The 22,451-nt window shown below is 36.4% G+C and overlaps 1 protein-coding gene across 1 annotated transcript in view; it reads right to left on the bottom strand.

Annotated features, from left to right (window-relative positions):
* Positions 1-1,036: 1,036 nt before the first annotated feature.
* Positions 1,037-22,451, bottom strand: part of RFC3 (replication factor C subunit 3) — a 28,768-nt gene continuing 7,353 nt past the window's right edge. Inside the window, exons 4-10 of the mRNA XM_088140728.1 lie at positions 17,066-17,133; positions 15,764-15,861; positions 11,970-12,151; positions 10,394-10,530; positions 10,193-10,291; positions 6,867-6,936; positions 1,037-3,567 (exon numbers count right to left, since the gene is read on the bottom strand). Coding sequence (XP_087996854.1) covers positions 3,376-3,567; positions 6,867-6,936; positions 10,193-10,291; positions 10,394-10,530; positions 11,970-12,151; positions 15,764-15,861; positions 17,066-17,133 — 846 coding nt within the window. The 3' untranslated portion in view covers positions 1,037-3,375. The remainder of the gene's footprint in view (positions 3,568-6,866; positions 6,937-10,192; positions 10,292-10,393; positions 10,531-11,969; positions 12,152-15,763; positions 15,862-17,065; positions 17,134-22,451) is intronic.

Genomic DNA, 22,451 nt, shown 5'->3' with positions numbered 1-22,451 from the left:
CATTCTTATAGTGTCCCAGTAAGAATGGTAGTAGGAACCTGTCTAATGATTTTGGGTGGTGGGGGGAGGCAGCCACTGAAACTCTGAGTACTAATGTCAAATCACATGTCAACATAAAGAGATGATAGAGAGGTTTTCAAATTATTTTAACAGGAAAAATAGACAAAAACATTATTATTGACCTATGCTCTTAAATGGAACTGAGGTTTGGGGCTTAAAACACATAGCATTACTACAACAAACACAATCACAGCATCTGAGTATTTTGGGTGTGGTAAAAGGACCTCAACTGCTGCATTTAGAGCTGAGTGGGGAATTTATACACTTTGTTCTTTGTCAAAAATTAGGGCATATAATTATGGTGCAGAATCAATTCTATGGAAACTGACAGACTGGCAAAATTGTGTCTGATAGAACACACTAAAAGTTAATTAGAGACCTCTTAGACAGTAAAACACACAAACTATATCAAGAGTTGTGGTCTCCCTGTTTCTTGTCCAACTGTCTCTGGACAATTTAAAAAGACTGCTGCACAAAGATGTTGCATATAGAAGCTCAAAGAGATATAGCTAACTTCAGGAAGGACAGCACACTGAAATGAATGAGACACCATAAACACACCTCCCAAAGTGGAAAATATTTAAACACAGAAATGCCCAAGCATCTTAGGAAGGTATTTACTTAAGCAAGATTTAAACAGCTAAACACGATGGTTAAATATGGAAGGTTTAACCCAAGTTCCTATCAGGAACGTATTTGTGGAGCTCCAAAGGTGGCGAACATAGCTCATATATTATTTGAATGCCAACTGTATAGTAAAGAGAGATATTAATATCCTGGATCACACATTAGACGAACAGTGTATTGGGATCCACGCATTTGAACAACATATTTCATGTGTGGTCAGAAGCAAATGTTACATATCTGAATATGTATGCCTTTTATCTGAATAAAACAATACAGCTGAGAACTGCATATGTGAATCTGATTAGGGTAAATAATAGGGATGATACAGAATACGATTCGTATTTCCTTTTAGTTTTGCCTTTTATTTTATTTTATTGTATATGGTCTAATTATTGACTTGTATTTTGTCTTCTGATATGACCTTATGGCTACTCAATAAAGTATTATTATTATTGCATGAACAAGCCTGAGATTTGAATAAATTTGATTTGAAATTACACACAATTCATCAACTTGTACAGAGAAATAAAATCATGAGACACTTAAACAGTTAAACTTTAATCAGAAGCTATGGGGGGGAAATGTTAATCCTGTGCTTTTCTCAGCCTCAGTTCACAGCTTCTCCTGAGTTGTGCCTTTAGTTTTAAAATGACCTTTTTTTTCTATCTCCTGCACAGGAAGAAGCTGGGATAAGATGAAGGCACACATCTCTCCTTTCTGGGGATTGTATTGGCAGTCTGGCATCAGCGGCTGCTCTCTTATAGGAATATATTTCATGAATGTTCACAACACTACCAGATTTCAAATACATTTTTGGTCCTTAAAAAAAAGTTGCAACAAAATACTTATTAAGAAACAAAATGGATCCTCTTGTTAAACAGTGCAGTCCCTCAAGGAGCTACATGAAGACATTCAGTACTTATCTCTGATTTGTTTTTTGCAAGTTTCTATTCTTTCTCTGCTTCTTCCCTCCCCTTTTTTCTTTTTGCTCCTTTTTCATAACAGTGAACTGAATTTACATTCCTTCATTGTTTTTTTTGGCTTGTTATTTTGTTCAGACAGATGTATTTTTTTCCTCTGAAACTAGAACATTTGTTCAAAGATTAAACTTGTAACAATCATAAATTGTTTTAACAGCTGTTCCTTTGCTTAGAAAGCTTGCAAGTGACTTCAGTCCAACACATTTTAGTCAGTTTGTAAGGGGAAGTGAAATATTAATACATGCAAGAGCATGTTAGATCAGGATGCCAGGGGGTTTCAGCAGCTGGCACTACTACTTAAGTCCATCGTTGGGGCGGAGGGGACTGAGCAGACCAGCGCTACTTCTCCATGCCCTGGTGCCCCTGGAAGCTCAATTGGGCTGTCCCCAACCCTACGTCCCCTGTTTATGAAGCCATGACTGTCAGGAAGGAACTTTCATGTGGCAGGGGAAAGGAGCACAGATCTTGTTTTTTTATACTCAGTTCCCAAGGAGAGCTGATGAAAAGTCATGCTCCTTCCAGGGGACAGAGTTTCTTCCGCAAGATAGGAAAATTTCAAGCCCTGCCTACTATCTAGAAGAGAGTCAGTTCACCCTTTCCCTTCGGCTCCATTTAAGGTGACAGAGAAATGTTAGCTCTTTCCTCCTTGCCATCCAAAAATATCCTATTTCCAAAGACTAAACATGAAGTCAAAGGTTATCCAGAGCATTTATGCTTCCAGCAATCTATTCTTTTCTACAGGCTACACATACCCACTCTTGCAATATTCCCTCACAGCACTTGGTTTCCAACCCCCCTCCCTCCCCCAGTGTGGTCCAGATTGCCTTCCTATGGATACACTCTCAGAAGTTTTCTGAAAGAGTATTAAATCTAACTTAAACTAGAACTATCTGATATATAAACTTATAGAGGTAAACATTTAACTCATTAATAATTTAACAAGAGAATTTAATTAATTAATAATTGGATTTATTAAAAACTTATACTTTCCTTCAAGAAGTGTTTTAAATTGTTCATAAAGTAGAAAAATTTCACTTCCAGACCTACGCGTCAGCATGAACAGAGCTAAGTCATTTCATCCTCACATGATGGACACAATGATCCATTTTTAACAACCTTTGGATTCTGCTTATTCCTGTGAAACCTGCAAAAAGGATATTTCTAATTATTAGATTAGGTTAAAAAACAAAAAGGATGCTATCTTATGCATGTTCATCCAGAAATAGCATCACTGGGGTCATAAGGTATGCTTTGCAGCAAACATAATATATGCTTTGCAGTAGACCTTTCAGAAGGAAATACCACTGAACTTAATGAATTGCTTCTTGGTAGACATGCTTAATTTCAGACTATAAAACAATAGCTTTTTATCACACCATAAAAACTATTTTATTTCAAGATTGGAAATTGCAGATATCCAATATTAGCCAATATTCTAAATTTAAATTAAATGGAAACAATGAAAAAAAGCCACTTGGGTTACTTCTCAAAAAAGTATCCTGGACGCTGGCATTGCTCTGCTGCCAAGATAATTTCCAAAAGTAAGTTACTTTTCCCAGAGTAATTGGACTGCTTTGAATGGTTATACATGACAGAATTACTGAAATTCAACTATTTTGATTTTATTGCCAGGATACAGTAAAACTCTTGTGGTCTGCAGTTCATACAGTTCAGAATCACAAACTATGAGCATTCTCAAACCTATGTATTAGAACATCATAGCTTCAAGTCCATCTTCCATAAACTTTTTATAAAGGGCCATAAACTTGGCTACAAACGCTTCCAGGTGATAAATAGCTTTGTTGCCCAGTTGTAATCGGTGCTCATAGAAAGCTGCCATTTGTGCAACCTCTCCTTTTAGTTGCCCATCACAGTTGTTGAGAAGTTCAGACAGAAGGCCCTAAAATAGATGACAAAACAGTAGTAGTTCAGAGATAGGTAATTACATTTTTTCTGAATATATGAAATAAATGGAATGCTTGCAATAAAGTTGACTTTGACTAAGTTGTGGTACACTGGCCAAAAATGTGCCAGAACTGACTTGCATATGTACTTACCATTAGCAGAGAATGCTACATGTAGCAAGGGTATGATTTAGGTTGGTAACTGAGTCTATTATTTTATCTTATTAAAAAGAGTTCTGTAAAAGTTAATCAAAGCCATAACGACTAGTAAAAGTCAACATTCATGGGCCCATCAGTTGAATATGGTATAATTGAATGTTAACAAAATAACTATAAGGAAAGAGAAAAAAAGATATTATATTTGTGAGATATATTTATAAAAGAAAGAGGAAGGATATAATAGATTTTTTTTTATTTTATGGAATAGAGCTAAGGAATACACACAGAGAAGGTGTAAGTTTAATTATGAATGAAAGGTACAAAATGTATGTCAGAAATGATGACTTGGTGTTAGCCAGATTACTGTATGTACAGTATGAAAGTAGGAATTCATAGACTGGTGGCAATTATCCAATGAACTGTGCTGGTGAAAGAACCAAGAATGAGTTTGGGGGTTAAATGTACGCCCTTATGAATGAATGAAATTTGGGGAAACGTTATTCTCTTAAGTAACATGATAGGGTGGGAATGAGACAAGAGAATATATTAAAAGTGTTTGTGCCATGTGAAGTCCAAGAATAAATGTAAATGGTGAATGGTTTCTGCTTAGCAAAAGGTCTGTTTGAAATATACAACTTCAGTATAAACATTCATATATTCACATGGCAAAGGGCTGAACTGAAAAGCGTGACTGATTTGATCGTTTATGATGCATGACAGAATTAGTAAAGAGTACAAAGATGATGAGAAGACCTAAATGTGGGGCGCCATTTATTGGGTAATGTAAAAAAAAAAAATGGATCTTAGGAAAAAATGGACATAGAAACAAAAAGAAGCAATAGAAAGTACAGTGAAAGTAGGAGGAAGAGAAAGTGAAAGTTCTCTATATGAAAACATATTAGAAGACACATTAATCTCCCAACAGCATTAGAAAATGGACATAAAGAAGAAGCAGGGGTTTAGAACAAAATGGAAAGAATTGTGATGGAAGGCATGAGCGGGGAGGATTCTGGAATGGAGCTTCAAGGTTACAGGGAGGGGGGAGAGACATTCCAAGGAAAGAATCTCCTCAGCCCCCAGATGGACTGTGTGAAGTCAAGAGGAGGAGACTGCTCCCCCCAAAGGGCATTGTGGTTATAGTTGCTATTGTTGGGGGATTAGAGTTAGTCTGGCGAGATTCTGTCTATTAGGTGCAAGCTAATAAAGAAGCTGAACTGAATTCTGGACTGTCTCGTGGTGATTCTTGGGCTGAACCTGACAAGAATTATGTGGCAGGGTGCCGCAGAAGTGCATGAACCTGTGCTGACAGAAGTATGAAAAAATGTTTGGTGGAATGATAAAATGAAAGAGGCAGTGCATTAAAAAAAAAATACAGACCACAGAATGATTGCTGCAAAAATGAGGGTGAAGATAAAGATATTACTTTCATTTTATTATTTCCATATTATCATCATTGTGCTGTAATGCTGCTTTTGCTTGTTACTTTTTGACTGTAAACAGTGAGTGGTGAGCAAAATTTGGGAAGTGCTGATTTAAGCCAGGCAGGTGAGGTGCAGATTTTTTCTTTTCAGCAAATTATTAAGAAATGTATGAACTGAAAAAGTCTATTGTATATTTGTTGATGATAAAGTGAATAGACCTGATCTAGGAATGTTTTGTTTGTGTGTAATTGGTTGCTGAGTCAAACATGAGTGGTATACCAGTAGTATATGATCATGCAAGAGAATACATTGAATGCTAAGTGAATAGTTCATCAATGAACTAGGTGTGAGAAAAGAGTGTGTGATACTCCTCTTGGTTATTTAATATATTTATAGATACATGAACAAGGAATGCTTGTGGTGATTCAAGTAGTGTATTGGTTGGAGACACGAATCTGTGTGTACTTCTGTATGAAGATGATGCTGTGTAGTTGGTGAGAACCCAAATTATTCACAGTGAATGTAGGATAGACTATATGATACAATGAGAGTATGGATATATAAATTAATATACTAAAGATCAAGAAAGTAGTATTTCACAAGGAAAATAGAATAAATATCTGCAGGGTACACATAAATAGTTAAAAAATTGACCTGGTAGATAAATTTGTGTACCTTGGCAGGATGTTTACTACAGACAGAAAAATGGAGAAATTTTAAAATGTGCAAATATTGGTAGAAAAGAAGAGGATAGTATGTGGTTTTTGTCAAAAATCCTGAAAATGATTGTGTATAAGAATATGCTTCTGCCCACTTTGTTAAACAGAAGTTAGAGCTGGGTATGTCGGGAGAAATATAACACTTGAACATAGTGGGAATGGGACACTTAAGAAGTATGGGTGGTAAAAAAAAGTAGAGATAAGACCAAGGATGAATGAATGATAAATGAAATGGATTAAATACAGAAGTTGTATGACTAGTGCGAAAGAACCCTGAGGTGGCTTGGTCATATAGAAAGAATGAACGAACATTGAATTGTAAAACAATATGCAGGAAGATTGAATACATTGAGACAAAAGGGGAAAAAGTTATGATTGATTAATTCATTAAATCCTCAGAAAGCAAGAAATAAGAAGAACAAAGGCAATTTATAAATTAGTTTATGGAATTGTTAGAAGCAAGGATGGCTTGAAATGATAGAAAGGTATGGAAAGGTTTTATGAATGGCATTATTATATATATTTGATTTAGTTAGATTTCCTTTCCTTTTATCAATTTATTTTATTTACTATTTCTTGCTTTGTTCTTACTCTTTGAACAATGTTGCATAACCCAAAAGAAGAAAGCACAATGAGTGCATATGTATGTTCTGAAATTGCCATAACTGAAAGCAGCTTTGCCCAGTCTAGCTTTCTACAGGTGTGCTGAAGTACAACTCTCATAATCCACAATCTGTACATTCCTGCTGAGGATTGTGGAATCTGTACGGATTCTTGGTTGGGGCAGGCTGAGAAACAATCAATAACCCTTACAATTATCCATGAGATTTTTCAACTCTAATAGCAAAATCTGATTTAAAACAAGGATATTAATAGTGCTTTCAAGATATAAAAAATAATATGTTCAAACTGTTTATTCTAAACCTTCTTGCTTCCCAGCTCCAATTAATGTTAACCTCAATTAGTAAACCAAGTAGGAACCAATAAAGCAGTTACCTTTATTATAATCTCTGCAGGAATACAATGAGTTAAAAGTTCATAAAGTCGCCCACGGACTTCAAGTAGTCTATTGGAATAAAATTAAATTATTACTGAGCTGTAATTTAACTTCCAAGTCTTACAAAAGGTTTTAACTTACTCAACCAATTTTTATGTAACAACCTTTACTGTCGATCCTTCACACTCTCAAATGTAATTTTAAAAGATATAGCCATAATAATTCAATTAAGAAATAAAATTCTGTTCAGAGATTGCATGTTTATTCCCCCGCCTTTCTTTTAAAAGAAAGAAAATCACAGGGCCCATGTAATCATTAAGGGGAAAATAAACAACTCAAGTAGTTCTCTATCACAGGCTCAAAATTCAACCTCCAGTCAAGATGGCTTCTGTCTCTTTTAACAACAACAACAATGATCAAGTGCAGATATTCTTAGGGGTTTCACACATTTTCTGCAAAGCCCCCTTGGACCATAACTTAAGAATCTCTACTCTAGTACATTATAAGAAAGCTGCAGGAAGGTGAAAAAATGGGACTTGTCGTTTTTGGAGTTCAAATGTAGCCACTTTCCATGATTTCCCAAACACAAATGCTTCCTAAATCACTTCCAAACAATGGATTCCCTTTTTTTCCTACCCTGTAGGAACAAAGCCATATTAGTCTATGGTGATAAAAAAATCAGGAGTCTGGTAGCATAAGCTTATATGAAATACTTACGCCTTTAACAAAATTTGTTAGTTGGGAAAGGTGCTACCAGACTCCTGCCTTTGTATTCTGCAAATCTTCATGAAACCACTGAATATGTCTATCACAGCTTTTTCCAACATGGATATGCTAGCTAGAATTCAGAAAGCTGTCACCCCAACAGTTTCAGAGAAAACCAGGGTGGGAAAATACATACCGTAACATTGAGCCAAAGAGAATCCAACTTTCGTTGCTCAATCTCTTTTTTTAACAGGCAAAGAGATATCTAAAGTTGATGTCCCTACAACCACAATCACTGCTGAGCAGGAAAGCAGTCTGTCTTTAACCATTAAAATATACCAAGAAATCCTAAGCAGTCATTTAATTGACTCTGACTAAAGCCACATATATAAAAAAGCTCAAAATAAAGATCACATAGAACAGAATCCATGGTTATAATCAAATCATATGTTTTCTTTTTCTACTAAAGCATAACGGTAACATTAAAAAATAGTGGAGACTATTATAAAGCTTTAATGAGAGCAGGCAGAAGACATGACTCCCAGTATCACCCATTCACATCAGAAGGAATTAAAATTCTCAAATTCATTATAAGAGGCTGTCAGTCTTTTTCTGCAAATACAATATATATTCCACCACACAAACACATGGCAACCAGACCACACTTCTTTTCCTAGGTGCATGGAAACCAACAACTAGGAAAAAGCTGCCCTGGTAATTTTGGTCATTTTTAGATGGAAGTTCCTTACTGCACCAAACAAGCAAGCTTGTTTCACAATAGCTTAACTCAGTGTAGCAGTTATGAGACTGGCCATTACTGTGAACCCATCTGCTGCTGCTAAGATAAATTACTATATATTGTTGTCTACAGTCTATTTAGCTGCTTAAACCATAGGAAATTGTATAATACTAGATTAGGCATTTTATCCATGGAGCCCATGTGATGTTTATTCTTCCCAACATGAGTTTCCTAAAGTCTGTGTGAAAGCAATATTAGAAAATTAAGCATACTGTCTCAGCAACTCATTTTTAAAATGGTTATATTTGAACTGAGCAAAGGCCATAGGCTACCAGTATTGACACTGCTCACTGATCCACTAGTACAATAGCACAATCTTATAATTAAGACAGCAATTTAGACTATCAATCTGAGTTAAAGCAACCCTGATGGATGATTCTCTGATCTCTGCTTGACCACACCCAACAAAAGGGAGCCCGCTACCGTTTTGGGTAGCCTTTGCTGTGAAGCCTCCTCCACTTTTGATTTCTTTCTTTTACAATTTCTTGGGAAAACTACATGCTATATGCTGAGCTTATTATATACAAAAAGAATGCTTCCACAGATTGTTGAAAGGAAGGCCAGAACTGTAGGAGCACAGTCTAGGCTGGTATCCATAATCAGGATTTGAACAGGTTTTATCAAGCAAGTTAAAGAAGAGTAAGAAGTACATTTAAATTGTTTGTTCATTTATGCTGATTTGAAAAATGTAAGTTGACTATAAAAAACAGGGAGTGTGTACTCAGTATGATAATTAGGCTAATGGGCCATTGTATTTTCATAAAATCATAGTGTTGGAAAGTGCTTTATAGGCCATGAAGTCCAAGCTCTTGCTTGGTGCAGGAATAGGAGTTAAAGCATCCCCAACAGATGGCTAATGCTCCAGTCTGATGAGGAACCATTAATGAGCACTTTTTGAATACAGTATGTTGAGGCAGTTGTGCATCCACTTAATTGTCACTCATGCAACCCACATTTAACTAGCTTTCTAATCAGAATATCATGGGGTACTTTGTCAAATGTTTAGCTAAATTCAAGATATTATATTTATTGCATTCCCACATTATACCAAGGAAGTTTCTTGATCAAAAATGAGATAAGAGTAGTCTGGAATGATTTAGACAAAGCCATGCCGACTTGACTACCACACTGCTTTTAAGATACTTATAGAGTGATCTGTTTTTAAGTTGCTCTCAAATCATGCTGACTGATCTGTAGTTCCATCAATACTCCTTTTCCCCCCTTGAGGACAAGAATAATGTTCATCCTCTTTATCTATCTGGTGCTTCCACTCTTTCTCCAAGATGTCTCAAAACTAATACTCAAATGTTTGGTCAGACATCAGAAAGTTCCTTTAGCACCTTAGGATCTCATTTATCTGGCCCTAAAGATTTAAACTTATACAAGTATACAGGTATCCCCTGATCATGTTTCTACAATTCCAAGCTTCATTCCTGCTCCTTCATTCGTCACAATAACCTGGTAGAATACATCCAGAGAAGACTGAGCCAAAAGAAGGGCTGAGTAGTTTCACTTTCTCTTTGTTGCCTGTTAGGATTTTGCTGTCTTCACATATGCAGCTGGTATACAGATTCTTTTCCTTTTATTTTGAATGCATCTATGAAACACTGTTTTATGATTATGTAGTACAAATATATATTTAATTCAAACTACAGCATCCCTTACAAGTTTTAAGCCTAGTTACAGGTTATCTAGTCATCCTTTTAAAAGGTCACACTATTAAAATTATTAATGTAAATCTTTAGTGTCAGAAAATATATGTGCTGTATTTTACAACTTGATATTTATCAATGACATTTATTATTTGCTACACTCCCTTACCTCTGGGGTGTCTGCTGACTGACAATAGCATTGGCTGTCTCTCTCAGATATACTTCCCAGTCAGCCTCAGAAATGTCTTGATCAGGTGTGAAAGGAAGCCTGAGAGAAAAGTAGCAAAGATTTGCTAAGATTAACCTGGTGCTGTTTTTTTTTTTGTCTCCAACTCTTCAAGTTTTTTTTTTAAAAAACAAACAAACTTACTGCTGTACTCTGCATGCCTCACACATCAGAAGAGCCTTTCTGAGATTTCTCCCAGACTTTTCAGCAATTCTCCGAGCCAATTCTTGAGGAAGAGTCAGGCCTTCCTTCTTGCAAACATTTGACAAAACGGTACAGATCTAAATATTTGATAGGGCAAAAATTAGCTTTATGAACACTTGCTTTCTAAAAGCCTGTGTATCCCTGCACTAGTTGGAATTCAATTAATGCAGGAGTAAACAAAGAGGAAAGTCCTTGTTTAAGAAGGATATCAGTTTGGAGACAATACTGAAGAAATACCGATTATATGGGCCCTACATCTACCTAGTTCCAGTCATCTGTTTCTTCTTTGCCTTCTGTAAGTCATATATACCTTAAATCAGCAGCCCTGAGTGTGATCTTTTCTTCTATACCTGTTTTCCCACACATAAATCACTGCATTCTGGTTCACAGAGAGTAATTATACCCTGGGCTCTTTACAGTAGAAGAGACACAGAATATCTTATGCAGTCAAGCTGACAATGCTGTGAATTTCTGGATTACTTAGCCCTATTCATCACAAGCCAAAGACTAACAGCCACTACCAACTAAAAGATTCAAAACTGGCAAATGCCAGATCGAGTTTATAGTCAGGGAACATTTCACAGTCTGGCACAAAATTTAACATCAGGGAAAGGGCTTCGACAGTGGGGGGGCCTAGATTTTACCAGCACATACTAACTGCTAGTGCATCACATACCAATTTTTTTTTCTTCCTAGCATTATTATTACATTTTTATCCCACCTTTTTATATATAACTCGAGGCAGCAAACATAGCTAATAACCTATTTTCCCTTGTGAGGTGGATTGGGCTGAGAGAGTGACTGGCCCAAAGTCACCCAGCCAGCTTTCATGCCTAAGGCAAGACTAGAACTCACGGTCTCCTGGTTTCTAGCCCAGCACCTTAACCACTATACCAAACTGGCTCTGTAATACAATACAGTACAATACAATACAATACAATACAACACCACAAACATAACAAACAACCATAACATTACATAATATATAATAGTTCCTGCTATTATACCCAAATCTGCAGTCTAAATCACATATTTACAAGGGTACTTCAGTGAAATGTGCTTAACAAATACTGAAGAAATTCTGGTATTTAGATCTCTTTATTTTAGAGATAAAGTTGGAAGGCTATGTCCTAGTGAAGACCTGTAAGGACAGTGGTGACAAATGAGAAGAGTTTCAAAGGATTCTGTATTCCCTGCCAATTTCAACTACTGTTTTGCCTCTAGGACCCCACCACATTCCTCCTTCAGAGACTGAATCCTTCCATTCCAAGCCTTTCCAAAAATACTACATTCTTTACATCTCCATGTCTTTGAAGAACGCAAAGTAAATATGAATCTAAGTTGTAAAAATTACATTCACACTTAGCTACTACGTTCAGTATAAGCTAACTGGGTAGGCATAACTAATTCAGAGAAAGACAGTAAACAAAGATTGCTAAATCAAGTGTGAAACTTCATTCAAACAACACTGCACAAAAAAACCCTGGAAAATGATTCGCCTTCTTCATGAACCTACATCTCCAATGCTTGGAGCAGGGACTCGCACTGCAAGGCATCTACTCCTGATGGGTGCAATGACTTTTGATGTAGAATTGCAACAAAGAATTAATCTACAGGTGGCCATATACTTCTCCATTGTTCTTCGCAATGCATGCTGGGCATCCTTTGTAAGCTTGTCCACTTCTGTCAACAGTACCACTAAAAATAAATGAGCAATCAGTTTTAGTTATATTCTCATAGTATAATAATCTTAATTTACTTTTAGTTACAACTGAATTCAGTAGCCAGGATAAAGCCTTCCTACTCAGAAAACTATGGTCTTCCTCTCACATGCACACATGAGAATTTGTTTTTCATCTCACAGCTTCTGTAAATATTTTAAGCACATGGGTGCAGTCCGTCATACTTATCCTCCCAATGAGAAAGACACCCTCCCAAAAGAATCCACATTACATATATTCCCGGATACAAAATCACAGCACAAGTAGCTTCAATAATGTTCTGTAATGCTCTAATATTTCTGTAAAAAAACACAAACAAAATATGACAAGGACAAGTGTGCAATTTCCATTCTAACCAAATGATAAAAAATGTAACTTGTTTTAGACAAAGAAAGAACCATATGTAATCATTATATCATAAAAGACCATTTATTATTTTATTTATTCTTTGTGCCTTTAAGCAAATGTTGACTCCTGGCAACTGTCGGGAATAGTCCTGCAGTTTTCTTGGCAAGATTTTCAGAAGGGGTTTGCCACTGTCTTCTTCCTAGGGCTGACAGAGTGGCTGGCTCAAAGTTATCCAGCTGGCTTTACGCCTAAGGCAGGACTACAACTGATGGTCTTTTGTTTTCTAATCTAGTGCCTTAACCACTACAAAAAACTGGCTCTCTAAATGACAAAGGCAACATCTAAAATACTATTTCACAGCTGATTCACAGGCTATAAACATTTAATGTCCAGAATTCAAATATATGAACATCATTGGTTTTTCTATTGATGTTAATGTTACAAACATTGCACTTGACTGGATTATTTAACAACATATCTAGCACCTGAAACTGGAAAAAGTGTTTTAGATTATATTTTCTTATAATACAGAAATATGCAAACCTTACTGTTCCTAAAACATGATTGCAAGGCTTCACTAACGCATTCTCTTATCAGATTTCTCCCTCTCCTGAATCATACGAAGAGAGCTGCTAGTGTTTGGGAATGCTCATTCAAAGATTACAGAATTCCTACAAAACTTTCATTTGCTTAATATTATGAGCTTTGCGGGAAAATTCTAGATATGGAACTGCCAGCTAAGGATCTTGATTAAAGAAATAAATCTGAGTTCTATGATTATTTTAAGTGTTATAAGTGATATAAGTGTGTTAGGTTCTTAATGTTCTCTGAACTTGGTTTTCTTCTTGCAGGTGTTTCATTATCAATCTAGTTAACTACATCAGTGCTCTGACATGAGGAAGTAAGGTTTATTGGCTGTCTATATATAGCAGGTTGTTCTATCAGCCTTGTTTGAATTTGGGCAGAATGCGTTAATAGGTGGTATTATTTTTTCATTAACCAGCATGCTATTTTCTAGTCTTTACCATAGTAATTAGGTGTTGGTTCCTGCTTACTGGTTTTTTTGTTAATAGGTATGTGATAAGGACGTACGTACTCAGGTCTATTTGCCCTCCTTTCTCTGATCTTTGGTTGTTACTTCTGAATGGTTCATAACTGGGTTTATCTCTATATGTCTGTTGACAGTTAATCAGGCTGACTGCCAAGCTTCTAGGAATTTGTTTGCATTCTTAAATTTGGTTTGATCTAAAATCTCTATAGCTTCCCAGTTGAAATTGTGGTTGAACCTATTTGTGTGCTGTAAAATTACTAATGTTTCATCATGTCTTTTTTTAAAAAAATACTTTTTATTAAAGAGTTATACAATGCTAAAAGATAATACAAACTGAAATCAGAAGAAAAAAAAAAGAATACAAAGTGCTAAAAAGGGGAAGGGGAAAAAGAAGTGACTCCTGATCTTCCTTGCAACAAGTACAGGCAAATTAATAGTTCCCCATCCCCTAGGAGATTGCATACATGGTTCACTTCTTCCCATAGCACCCCCCCAATGCATTTATAAATCCAAAAATCTTTGTCATTTCTGTCCAAATGTTGGCAAAAAGTCTACAAAAGGTTTTCAGAATTCTATTAAAAATTCCATATTTTAACCCTGATCAGACAAGCCAACTTTATATTCCTTTCTTTTGCTTCTAACAATCTTAATCTTTAGTTCCTCAAGTTGCTGTGGTAGGATTGAATTTACATGCGGACTTTCTTTCGTCCATCTTAAAGATTTTTTCAAGGTTTTAGAAACCCTCTTTTCTAAATACAAAAGTAAGTCCTTGCCCAGGTCCTTTTTCATCTCTTGATCTGTCATTTGTGTTTCCACTCTGTCATCTCTGTTCTATAATCCTCAGTTTCTTTATTTTCCAATATTTCTCCAAGAGCTAGGATTTGTATCCCCTCTTCATCCTGTCTATCCATAAATTCTTCCATATTTTTGTCTGTCTCGTCTTCCACTTCGTCTTTATAATCTTCTTCAAAAAATACATTTACTGGTGCAAAGATATTGCTGTTGGATTGATCATATGTTTCTCTCCCAGTTCTTCAAAAATCCTTTGAAATATCCCAAGTGTCATACCTTTATTTGTTATTTTGCAGATTTCACTTTTCTTTTTCCTGCCTGGAACTTTAGTCCCCTCTAATGGCCCATTTCTATAATCGCAAAGTCTCAGGTTTCATTGTTTCATTTTGTTTTCAACTTTCAGTCAATGATCTCTTTAGTGGTAGACTAAATACTTTGTATTCCCACAGAAATATTGTTTTGTTTACTCAGTTTTTCAAAAATCTTAGCAAAAGTCCTAATATTCCAAATTTGTCCGGTTCCTTAATCCATTTTAAACTTAAATTCTTATTCAGCTTTTTGCCATTTGTTTTAGATTCTTTAAGTTCTTTAAACTGCTAGTTAACTTTTCTTCTATTTTTGGATGAAGTTTTATTCACCAGGTAGCTTTTTAAACTTATTGTTTGGAAGACTTCTTTTAACTGTAAAATAACTGTAATTCCAAAGTTGATTAGAAAATGAGGTGGTTGAACCCAGTGTCCTTTGAGGTCCCACCATGGTTGAGAGCTTGATGGCTTCTCTTGTTTCTTGGCGCTCAGATCTGCTATCTGCAGTCTTCTCATAAGTAGCAGCTGTCCAGAACACAAGTGGACGATCTCTCAACCTCTCCTTATCTAGAATTATTCCAATGGACCGAGCTTGCCACCAATCCATTGGTAGTTGCCACAGCATGGTCTCCACTCTTTCGGAGATGTCTAGTTCTCCATTTTCCTCAACCAGAAATCTTTCATCCTGCCTTCTGTTTGTAGATGCATTCTGCCAATCTTCTATCTGTTTGTCCTACATTGTAGTTTTTGAGGTCCTTATATTGGATGTTGTAAATAATTCCTGTTTTGTCATCTTTGGGTTTGCTTTGGAGGGATTTCATTAGTTTATAAGTCACAATTATGTCAAGGAGTTGTAGTAACTTAGCGGCAGTTTTTGAAAAAAATTTTATGTATGGAAGAGGTATCCCTTTTGTGGCTGAGCTGTGGTTGGATGTGTGGATAATTTTTAATGAATATAAGTGCTAATTTACATGTTACTAGATAATTTTATTACATATAATGAATTTCTCCAAACATTTCTGCTTGAGAAAAAAATATAACATTAAGTAGGCTTGTAGAAATAACTCATCATACCATTGCATAATTTACAGACCTTTAAAATCACGCTGAGTACTTGTCTCAAGTTGCTGTGACTGCGCTACTGTCTTCAACAACTCCTGTATTACAACCCGGTCATTGTTCCCTGCATCACTGAAAGTTAATATAAAAAACATTTTTTTCTGCAAGATTTTTCTGTCTGATCTTACTCTACAACTCCCATAATCCCCAGACAGCATGACTAATAGAATGCTGAGAGCTGAGGTTCAGCAACATCCCCATTCCTGCATATTCATGTTTATGCAAAATAAATTTTTGTGAGTTCGTTTTTTTTTTTTTCTGGTGACTTTGAGTCAGTGTTGACTTCTGGCGACTGCCTGGACAAGCCCCTGCAATTTTCTTGGTAAGATTTCACAAGTGGCTTGCCATTGCCTTCTTCCTAGGACTGAGAGGAAGTGACTTGGCCAAGGTCCCCAGGCTGGCTTTGTGCCTAAGACAAGACTAGACTCACAGTCTCCTGTTTATAGCCTGGTGCCTAAACCACTACACCAAACTGGCTCTCTCAGTGGGGCTTATACCCATGAAAATGCACACAGAACTCTCTCCTTTATGGAGTTCTTACATAAGCATGGATTGTAAATGTGCAGACCAATGACATAGCTATCACTAATAACATAGCAGATGGAATACCCCAGCAACCTTTAGCTATACATCCTTAGTCTCCAAGAAGCTATCAGACTGGACATTATAATATGCATTGTCTTGTTTTGCCATTTTACTCAGTTTCCCTCCTGAAAATTACTTCTTTTTGAATCTGTCAGATATACTGGAAAACAAAATTCAGAATATGCAACTTTTTTGCTTCACTACAGTGGTGATTATAGTTAGTTTTTCCTGCATAATTTTCCTAAACAGACTATATTCTTCAGATTTCAGTAGGTTATAGCTCCACTTGCAACAAAAATGTATAATATTTTAAGTAAATTCAATAATTTTTCTTTCAATAAATTATACTTTTTAATTTATATAACATAAGCTTATATACAAATCAAGTTATAATAATATATTTTATGAGATATGTTAATATTGCATACCTTTCAGTTTTCCTCCAAATTTCCATCCTCCCAAATATTTTTCCCATGTTACTTCAACATTACTGGGAATTTCAATCTTTAAAATTTACTACCTTCTATGTTGGAGTGTGCTAACATTTTAATGTGAAATGAATATAATTTAATACAATTATGGTAATTCAGTGTACCATATATAAAAGCCATAACTAAAACTGGAGTTTCTTTAAACATTGCACAGCTCCTGCAGCCCAAAACTAGATATTCAGAGCTGATTACAAACATACCTTGGATTAACTTCAAGATGATAGTTGCTTGCAATAGTGCTGATTTCAATTTTCTTTTTAGAAGGTGCCTGAAAAAAAGTGATACTAAGCAAATGAATTTTAGATCAATACTGATGAGAGTTAACTCACATTATTGAACAACAAATAGTACATTTTTTTAAATTGTTACATGTCAAGCATGATATGTTTTGAAGTAATTTTGCCTTTTGTTCCATTTTAGTTTGAAAAATGATAACCTTTCCACTACTTTTTATTGCTTGTATTAATTATGTTCCTCTTGATTTTATAAAAACTCCCTCTGAACTTCAGTGATGAAAAGCTGTCTGCCAAGTTCTTCTAGAGTTGGGTGGGAAAAGGGACTTAGATAGAGGAACAGCAAGGAAGCATCAAACACAAAGAACAGCCAGTATTTCAAATGAAGAGAAGCTTTAAAATCTGGTTTCCATCAAACTTCTAACATACACAGACACTGCATGCTTCAGTGCACAGTTTTCTCCACAATGGCACCCTTGGGATTAAATGGTCAAAGCACTGGAAAGTAGCAGTGGAATGCACATGGTGGGGAAGGTCACCATAATACTATATTACTTAATTTTTAAAAAATTAAGCTAAATGGCAAAAGCTAAACTAAATAAGGAATTATAATAAGGACCATTTATATTCACTTTGCACAATGTTTTAGACACTGAAGCACTGAGCTTCAAGTCATGCCAATTATTAAATACTGACATGTTTTGATTTTACTGATTAAAATGAAAATCATTCCAAATTTGAAGTGACAGAAGGAATCTCTTTAATAATATATTTACTGGTGATTGCTTTACTCCCCAAGCTACTAACTATGCAAAATAACTCATTCTGTCTGTTGAGATATCACTTTAAAAAATCTTTTTATCAAATTATTACTATTATGAGAAACCACTGGTAACTATAAGCAAAAGCTAACTGATCTCTTGATCACAACTGCTGATTCAGTGTGAAACAGCACAAATTCTAAACTAAATGCTAGGCCAAATTATTTCCAATATCATACAGTTGAAGAAAGATAATAGTGCAAATCAATACTCTTAGTACTAATTTGCTAATTAAATTTTCTGTAGAGCCGAATGCCTAAATTAACTGAGTCAACACATTTGGCAGGACAAATACAGGCTACATTATAGTAGCAGTTTTCAGATAATAACAATCCCACTGCTTTCAGCATTTGTCAGACAGTATCTGAAGTACAACATCCTTTACGGCATCACATTTTAAAAACAGCTTTGACAAAGTGAGGTACAGGTAGTCATTGACTTACAAAGGCAACTGGGACTGGAATTTCCATTGTTAAGCAATGCAGTCATAAAGCCCAACTGCATTGCTTAGCGATGGCAATCCCTGCAGCCCCTGTTGCCCTTGTTAACTGAATCCCACAACCAAGTCAGTGGGGAAGCTGGCAGGAATCTGCAAGTCCCAGGAAGACTGCAAGTAGGCCAGCAGGCAGGTAAGTGGCTGATGCCAGGTGGGAGAGTGCATGAAGGGGTGCAAGGAAGGTACAGTGGGGCTTGAGTGTGCTCAAGGGTGCACGAGAAGCACGGGGAGGCTCAGGGAGGGTGCGAGGGAGATGAGGCTCAGGTAGGGTACGAGGGAGGCGCGGCAAGGCTCAGGGAGGGTGCATGGGAGTGCAAGGGAGGTGCGGCGAGGTTTGCGGAGGGTGCGTGAGTGGCCAGTACTACACAAGTGCATGGTGCTGGGGAGGGTATGCGGGTGGGGGAGACTTACCCCAGCAACTTGCAATCTTCCCTGCTGGCTTCCCCGTTGACTTTCTGGGGAAGCTGGCGGGGTAGGTCACAAATGGAGATCACATGATCATGGGGTGCTGCAGCCAGTCGCAAGTGCAAGCCAGTTGCCAAGCACCCCGATTGTGATCATATGACCACGGGGTGTTGAGACAGCCAGAACTCCGAGGACTGCTCATAACCATTCGTTCAGTGCCATCGTAACTTTGAATGTTGCTGAATGAATGGTTGTAAGTTGAGGACTACCTGTATGCCTGGGGAAGGCTGGGCAAAGTGTTGACAGATACATAAACTGCTCCATCAGATACATTTGAAAGAGTTAGATATTGTAATGGAAGGCATATGCGAGGAGGATACTGGAATGGGAGATCAAGGCTATCAGGAGGGAGTGCATTCCAGGAGAGGGTATAAGGCAAGCGCTTTCTCAGCCCGCAGCAAGACTGTGAGAAGAAGAGGCTTAGGCTAGTCCCCCTCCCCCCCGCCGAGTCTCATGGGGTATATCCACTAGTTGCTTTAGCACAGATTTAGTCTGGCAAGATTTTGTCTTTAGTGTGTAAGCTAATAAAGGAACTATGCTCGACTGGACTGCCTCATCGTTCTTGGGTTGGGCCTGACAGATATATTGAGTCCAGAGAAGAAAATATAAAGGGGAGGCATGATTGCAATACTCAAATATATACCTTGTTCTCTCCTCTAGAAACAGAACTAGAAACAATGTATGCAAATTATGGGGAAACAGATTTCAAATCAACAAGAGAAAAATCTTCCTACTGGAAACAGCTGTTTGACAGGTGAACAAAAGGTGGTGGACTCTTTGAGACATTTATGCAGAGGTTTGATAGCCATTTCTCAGTTGTATTTTACACTGAGTAGGGGAATGGCTTTGCTGATTCCAAGATCTTGTTCAACTGCATGCATGGTCGATGACTTCTAGGAAATGTGCTCTAACTGCCAATGTAGATTAGAAACTGCACATTTGGAACTGACTGCACATTTAGAAACTGCACATTTGGTTTGTATTGTATAACACTGAGTTATTATTTATTCACTGATGTCTCTCAAATTCCCTAGGCACTGGTCATTTCAAAAACAGAAAATTGCACTAAAACCTAACAATATAAAATCAGAAACTTGTTATTAGAAAAAAAAAACCCTCAGTGAAAAGCCAAAAAAAAAAAAAATAAAACGTTACACAACTAAAACAATCAGAGCTAAAACAATCAGTGTCATAAAGAGTAAAAGAGATTTAAATCTAACACCAAAAAATAGTGTTATGGCTGAACAAACATCTTTAGAGTGATAATGCCAAGAATACTCTTTCTCCATCTATACTGGTCTCTTGTACAGATGACTTTAGGGCAGCCTTGCCCAATGCAGTACACTCCAGATGTGTTGGATTTAAACTTCTATAATTACCAACCAGCATGGCAGTTATGGGAAATAAAGTCATACATATTCTGAAAAACATCAAATTCAACAATATGGCACAATATGAACATGTGGTCACCCAAATTTTGCTGAACTACAACTCCCAACAACTTCAGCTAGTATGGCCAATAGTGACAGATACTGTAAGATGCTGTTCAGCAAAATCGGAAGGGCCCCATGTTCATCTAATATTTAAGTTTCTGAAGAAACAAAAGGAGATTTATTTGTTTAATACAACTGAGAGGCTACTCAACTCCAAATGATTCTGAGCAGTTTACATTAAAAAAAAAAAGAACAATTAAAAAAACCCAAATCATAGTGTCTAAATGTTACATCTTGTACTGAAATACCAAGCTGTGAAGGACAACCAGAAGCCATACAGATTAGATGGATTGGGATATGTTAAAATTGCCTCATCTGCTAAAATTTTTTTGGTCATATTCACTCACACATTACATTAGCCAAATCATGAAATTACCGGAGTTTGGTAAAACCATTTTCTCTGCAATTTTTCTTACAAATTGGAAGAATGTTAAAATGGATTATAAAGTATTTCCTAATATTTTCTTTTTAAATTTAAAGAATAGACATCTAGATAGATTAAAAAGCTTTCAGTCTCCAAAATTACCTAAAAACCTAGGAAGATTTTTATATCAGATTTAACAGTATCAGGTAATTACAGTTGTACACTGTACACTGAGAACAAATTACATAGTAGAGTTCTCAGACAGAAACCTAAGAACGTATTTCTTCTTCGAGGGTGCACTATCATTTATTTTCAAAAGAGAAGGACTTAGACTTCAGGTCTCATAGGTTTGCTGCTAGAGTTTGGTAGATGCTTCTGTCCTCCACCAGACCTCAAGCACTAAAAGAAGGGTAGGTGCAAGCTATACATCCATTCATTCATTTATATCTGCAGAAGATGTTTAAAAATTGCCTGTGTCTATATATATCTCTCTCTTTCTCCATTTTTTTTCCTGAAAAAAGCCAGAAAACTGTTCCTATCCCTGCCCTGTCAGCTTCAGAATTGCTAGAAATGTTTTATTTTTCTATTCGAGATAGGGGCATCAGATCTATTTAGAGTGGCATAAAGACCCATAGAGTGGCATAAAGACCCTTAAAGCTCCAATAATTATAATGGACCCCAAAGTACCCACCATTGACCTAGAAGATGTACAGGTGGCTTCTTTAGGACTGATCACATTTCCTCTTTGTTCAAAGGAACCTGAGATAATTCCTTTTCCTAAGAAATCAGCCACGAAAGACTTCCGGTGGAGTCAGGGCAAGCCAAGCACATCTCAGTGGAGAGTGGAGACGATGACTGTGGCAAAGACCGAAGAACTGGTGAATAGACCAGTTCTTTGGAACCTCTCCAGATAAGGAGAGGATGGGAGATCTCCCATACGTGCTCCAGATGGCTGCTCCTTGTGAGAAAACCATAGGATAGCAGTCTCCAGAGGGTCTGAGTGCTGGGAGACTAAGGGATTAATCATCAAGCTCACAACCATGGCCAGCGCCTTTTAAAGGACACTAAGTTTGCTAACCTCACTTCTAATCACTTTTGGAAATTGTTTATTTAAATATCTTAAGGCTATTAGAGGTCTTCAGAATGATAAGTCTGAAAAGTCACCTGGTAAGTGTATCTTTATTCCTCAACAAAAGAAAAATTAATTATAAGTTTAAGAACTTAAAGAACTTGAAATAAACGGCAAAAAACTAAACAAGATTTTGAAGTAAGAAAGTTATAAATGAATTAAGAGTCCATACAAATTTGGAAAACTGAAACTTTTACTATAAGATTTTGGAATTAGCTATATAAAATAAACAGGTTTTCATGAGAACCACAATTATTTTGACTACTGCAAGTCATAACAGAGATAAGAGACCTTATGATTTAAATTGGACACTAGAGGGGACTAAAGTCCAGGCAAAAAAGAAAAAAAACCTTGCCTTTAGGATTGGGATTTACAAAATGATCCAAAATACTATAATATTGAAATATTAAAGGAGATCTTCGAAGAACAGGGCCAGAAATTAGTAGCCACAATATCAGCAATATCAGTAACAATGTCTGCTTCTATGGATAGAATATGTCTAAAAGATATTAATGAAGGAATAACAGATGTGAAATAAACTTTGCTTGATGCAGAAATAGTGGAATCAGAAATATTGGATTAAAA

The sequence above is a fragment of the Python bivittatus genome, unplaced genomic scaffold, assembly GCF_059951505.1.
Source record: "Python bivittatus isolate LINGU-HERP-01145 unplaced genomic scaffold, Pbiv_v1 ctg000340_np1212, whole genome shotgun sequence".
Classification (NCBI taxonomy): Eukaryota; Metazoa; Chordata; class Lepidosauria; order Squamata; family Pythonidae; genus Python; species Python bivittatus.
This window is presented reverse-complemented; position numbering and strand designations above follow the sequence as displayed.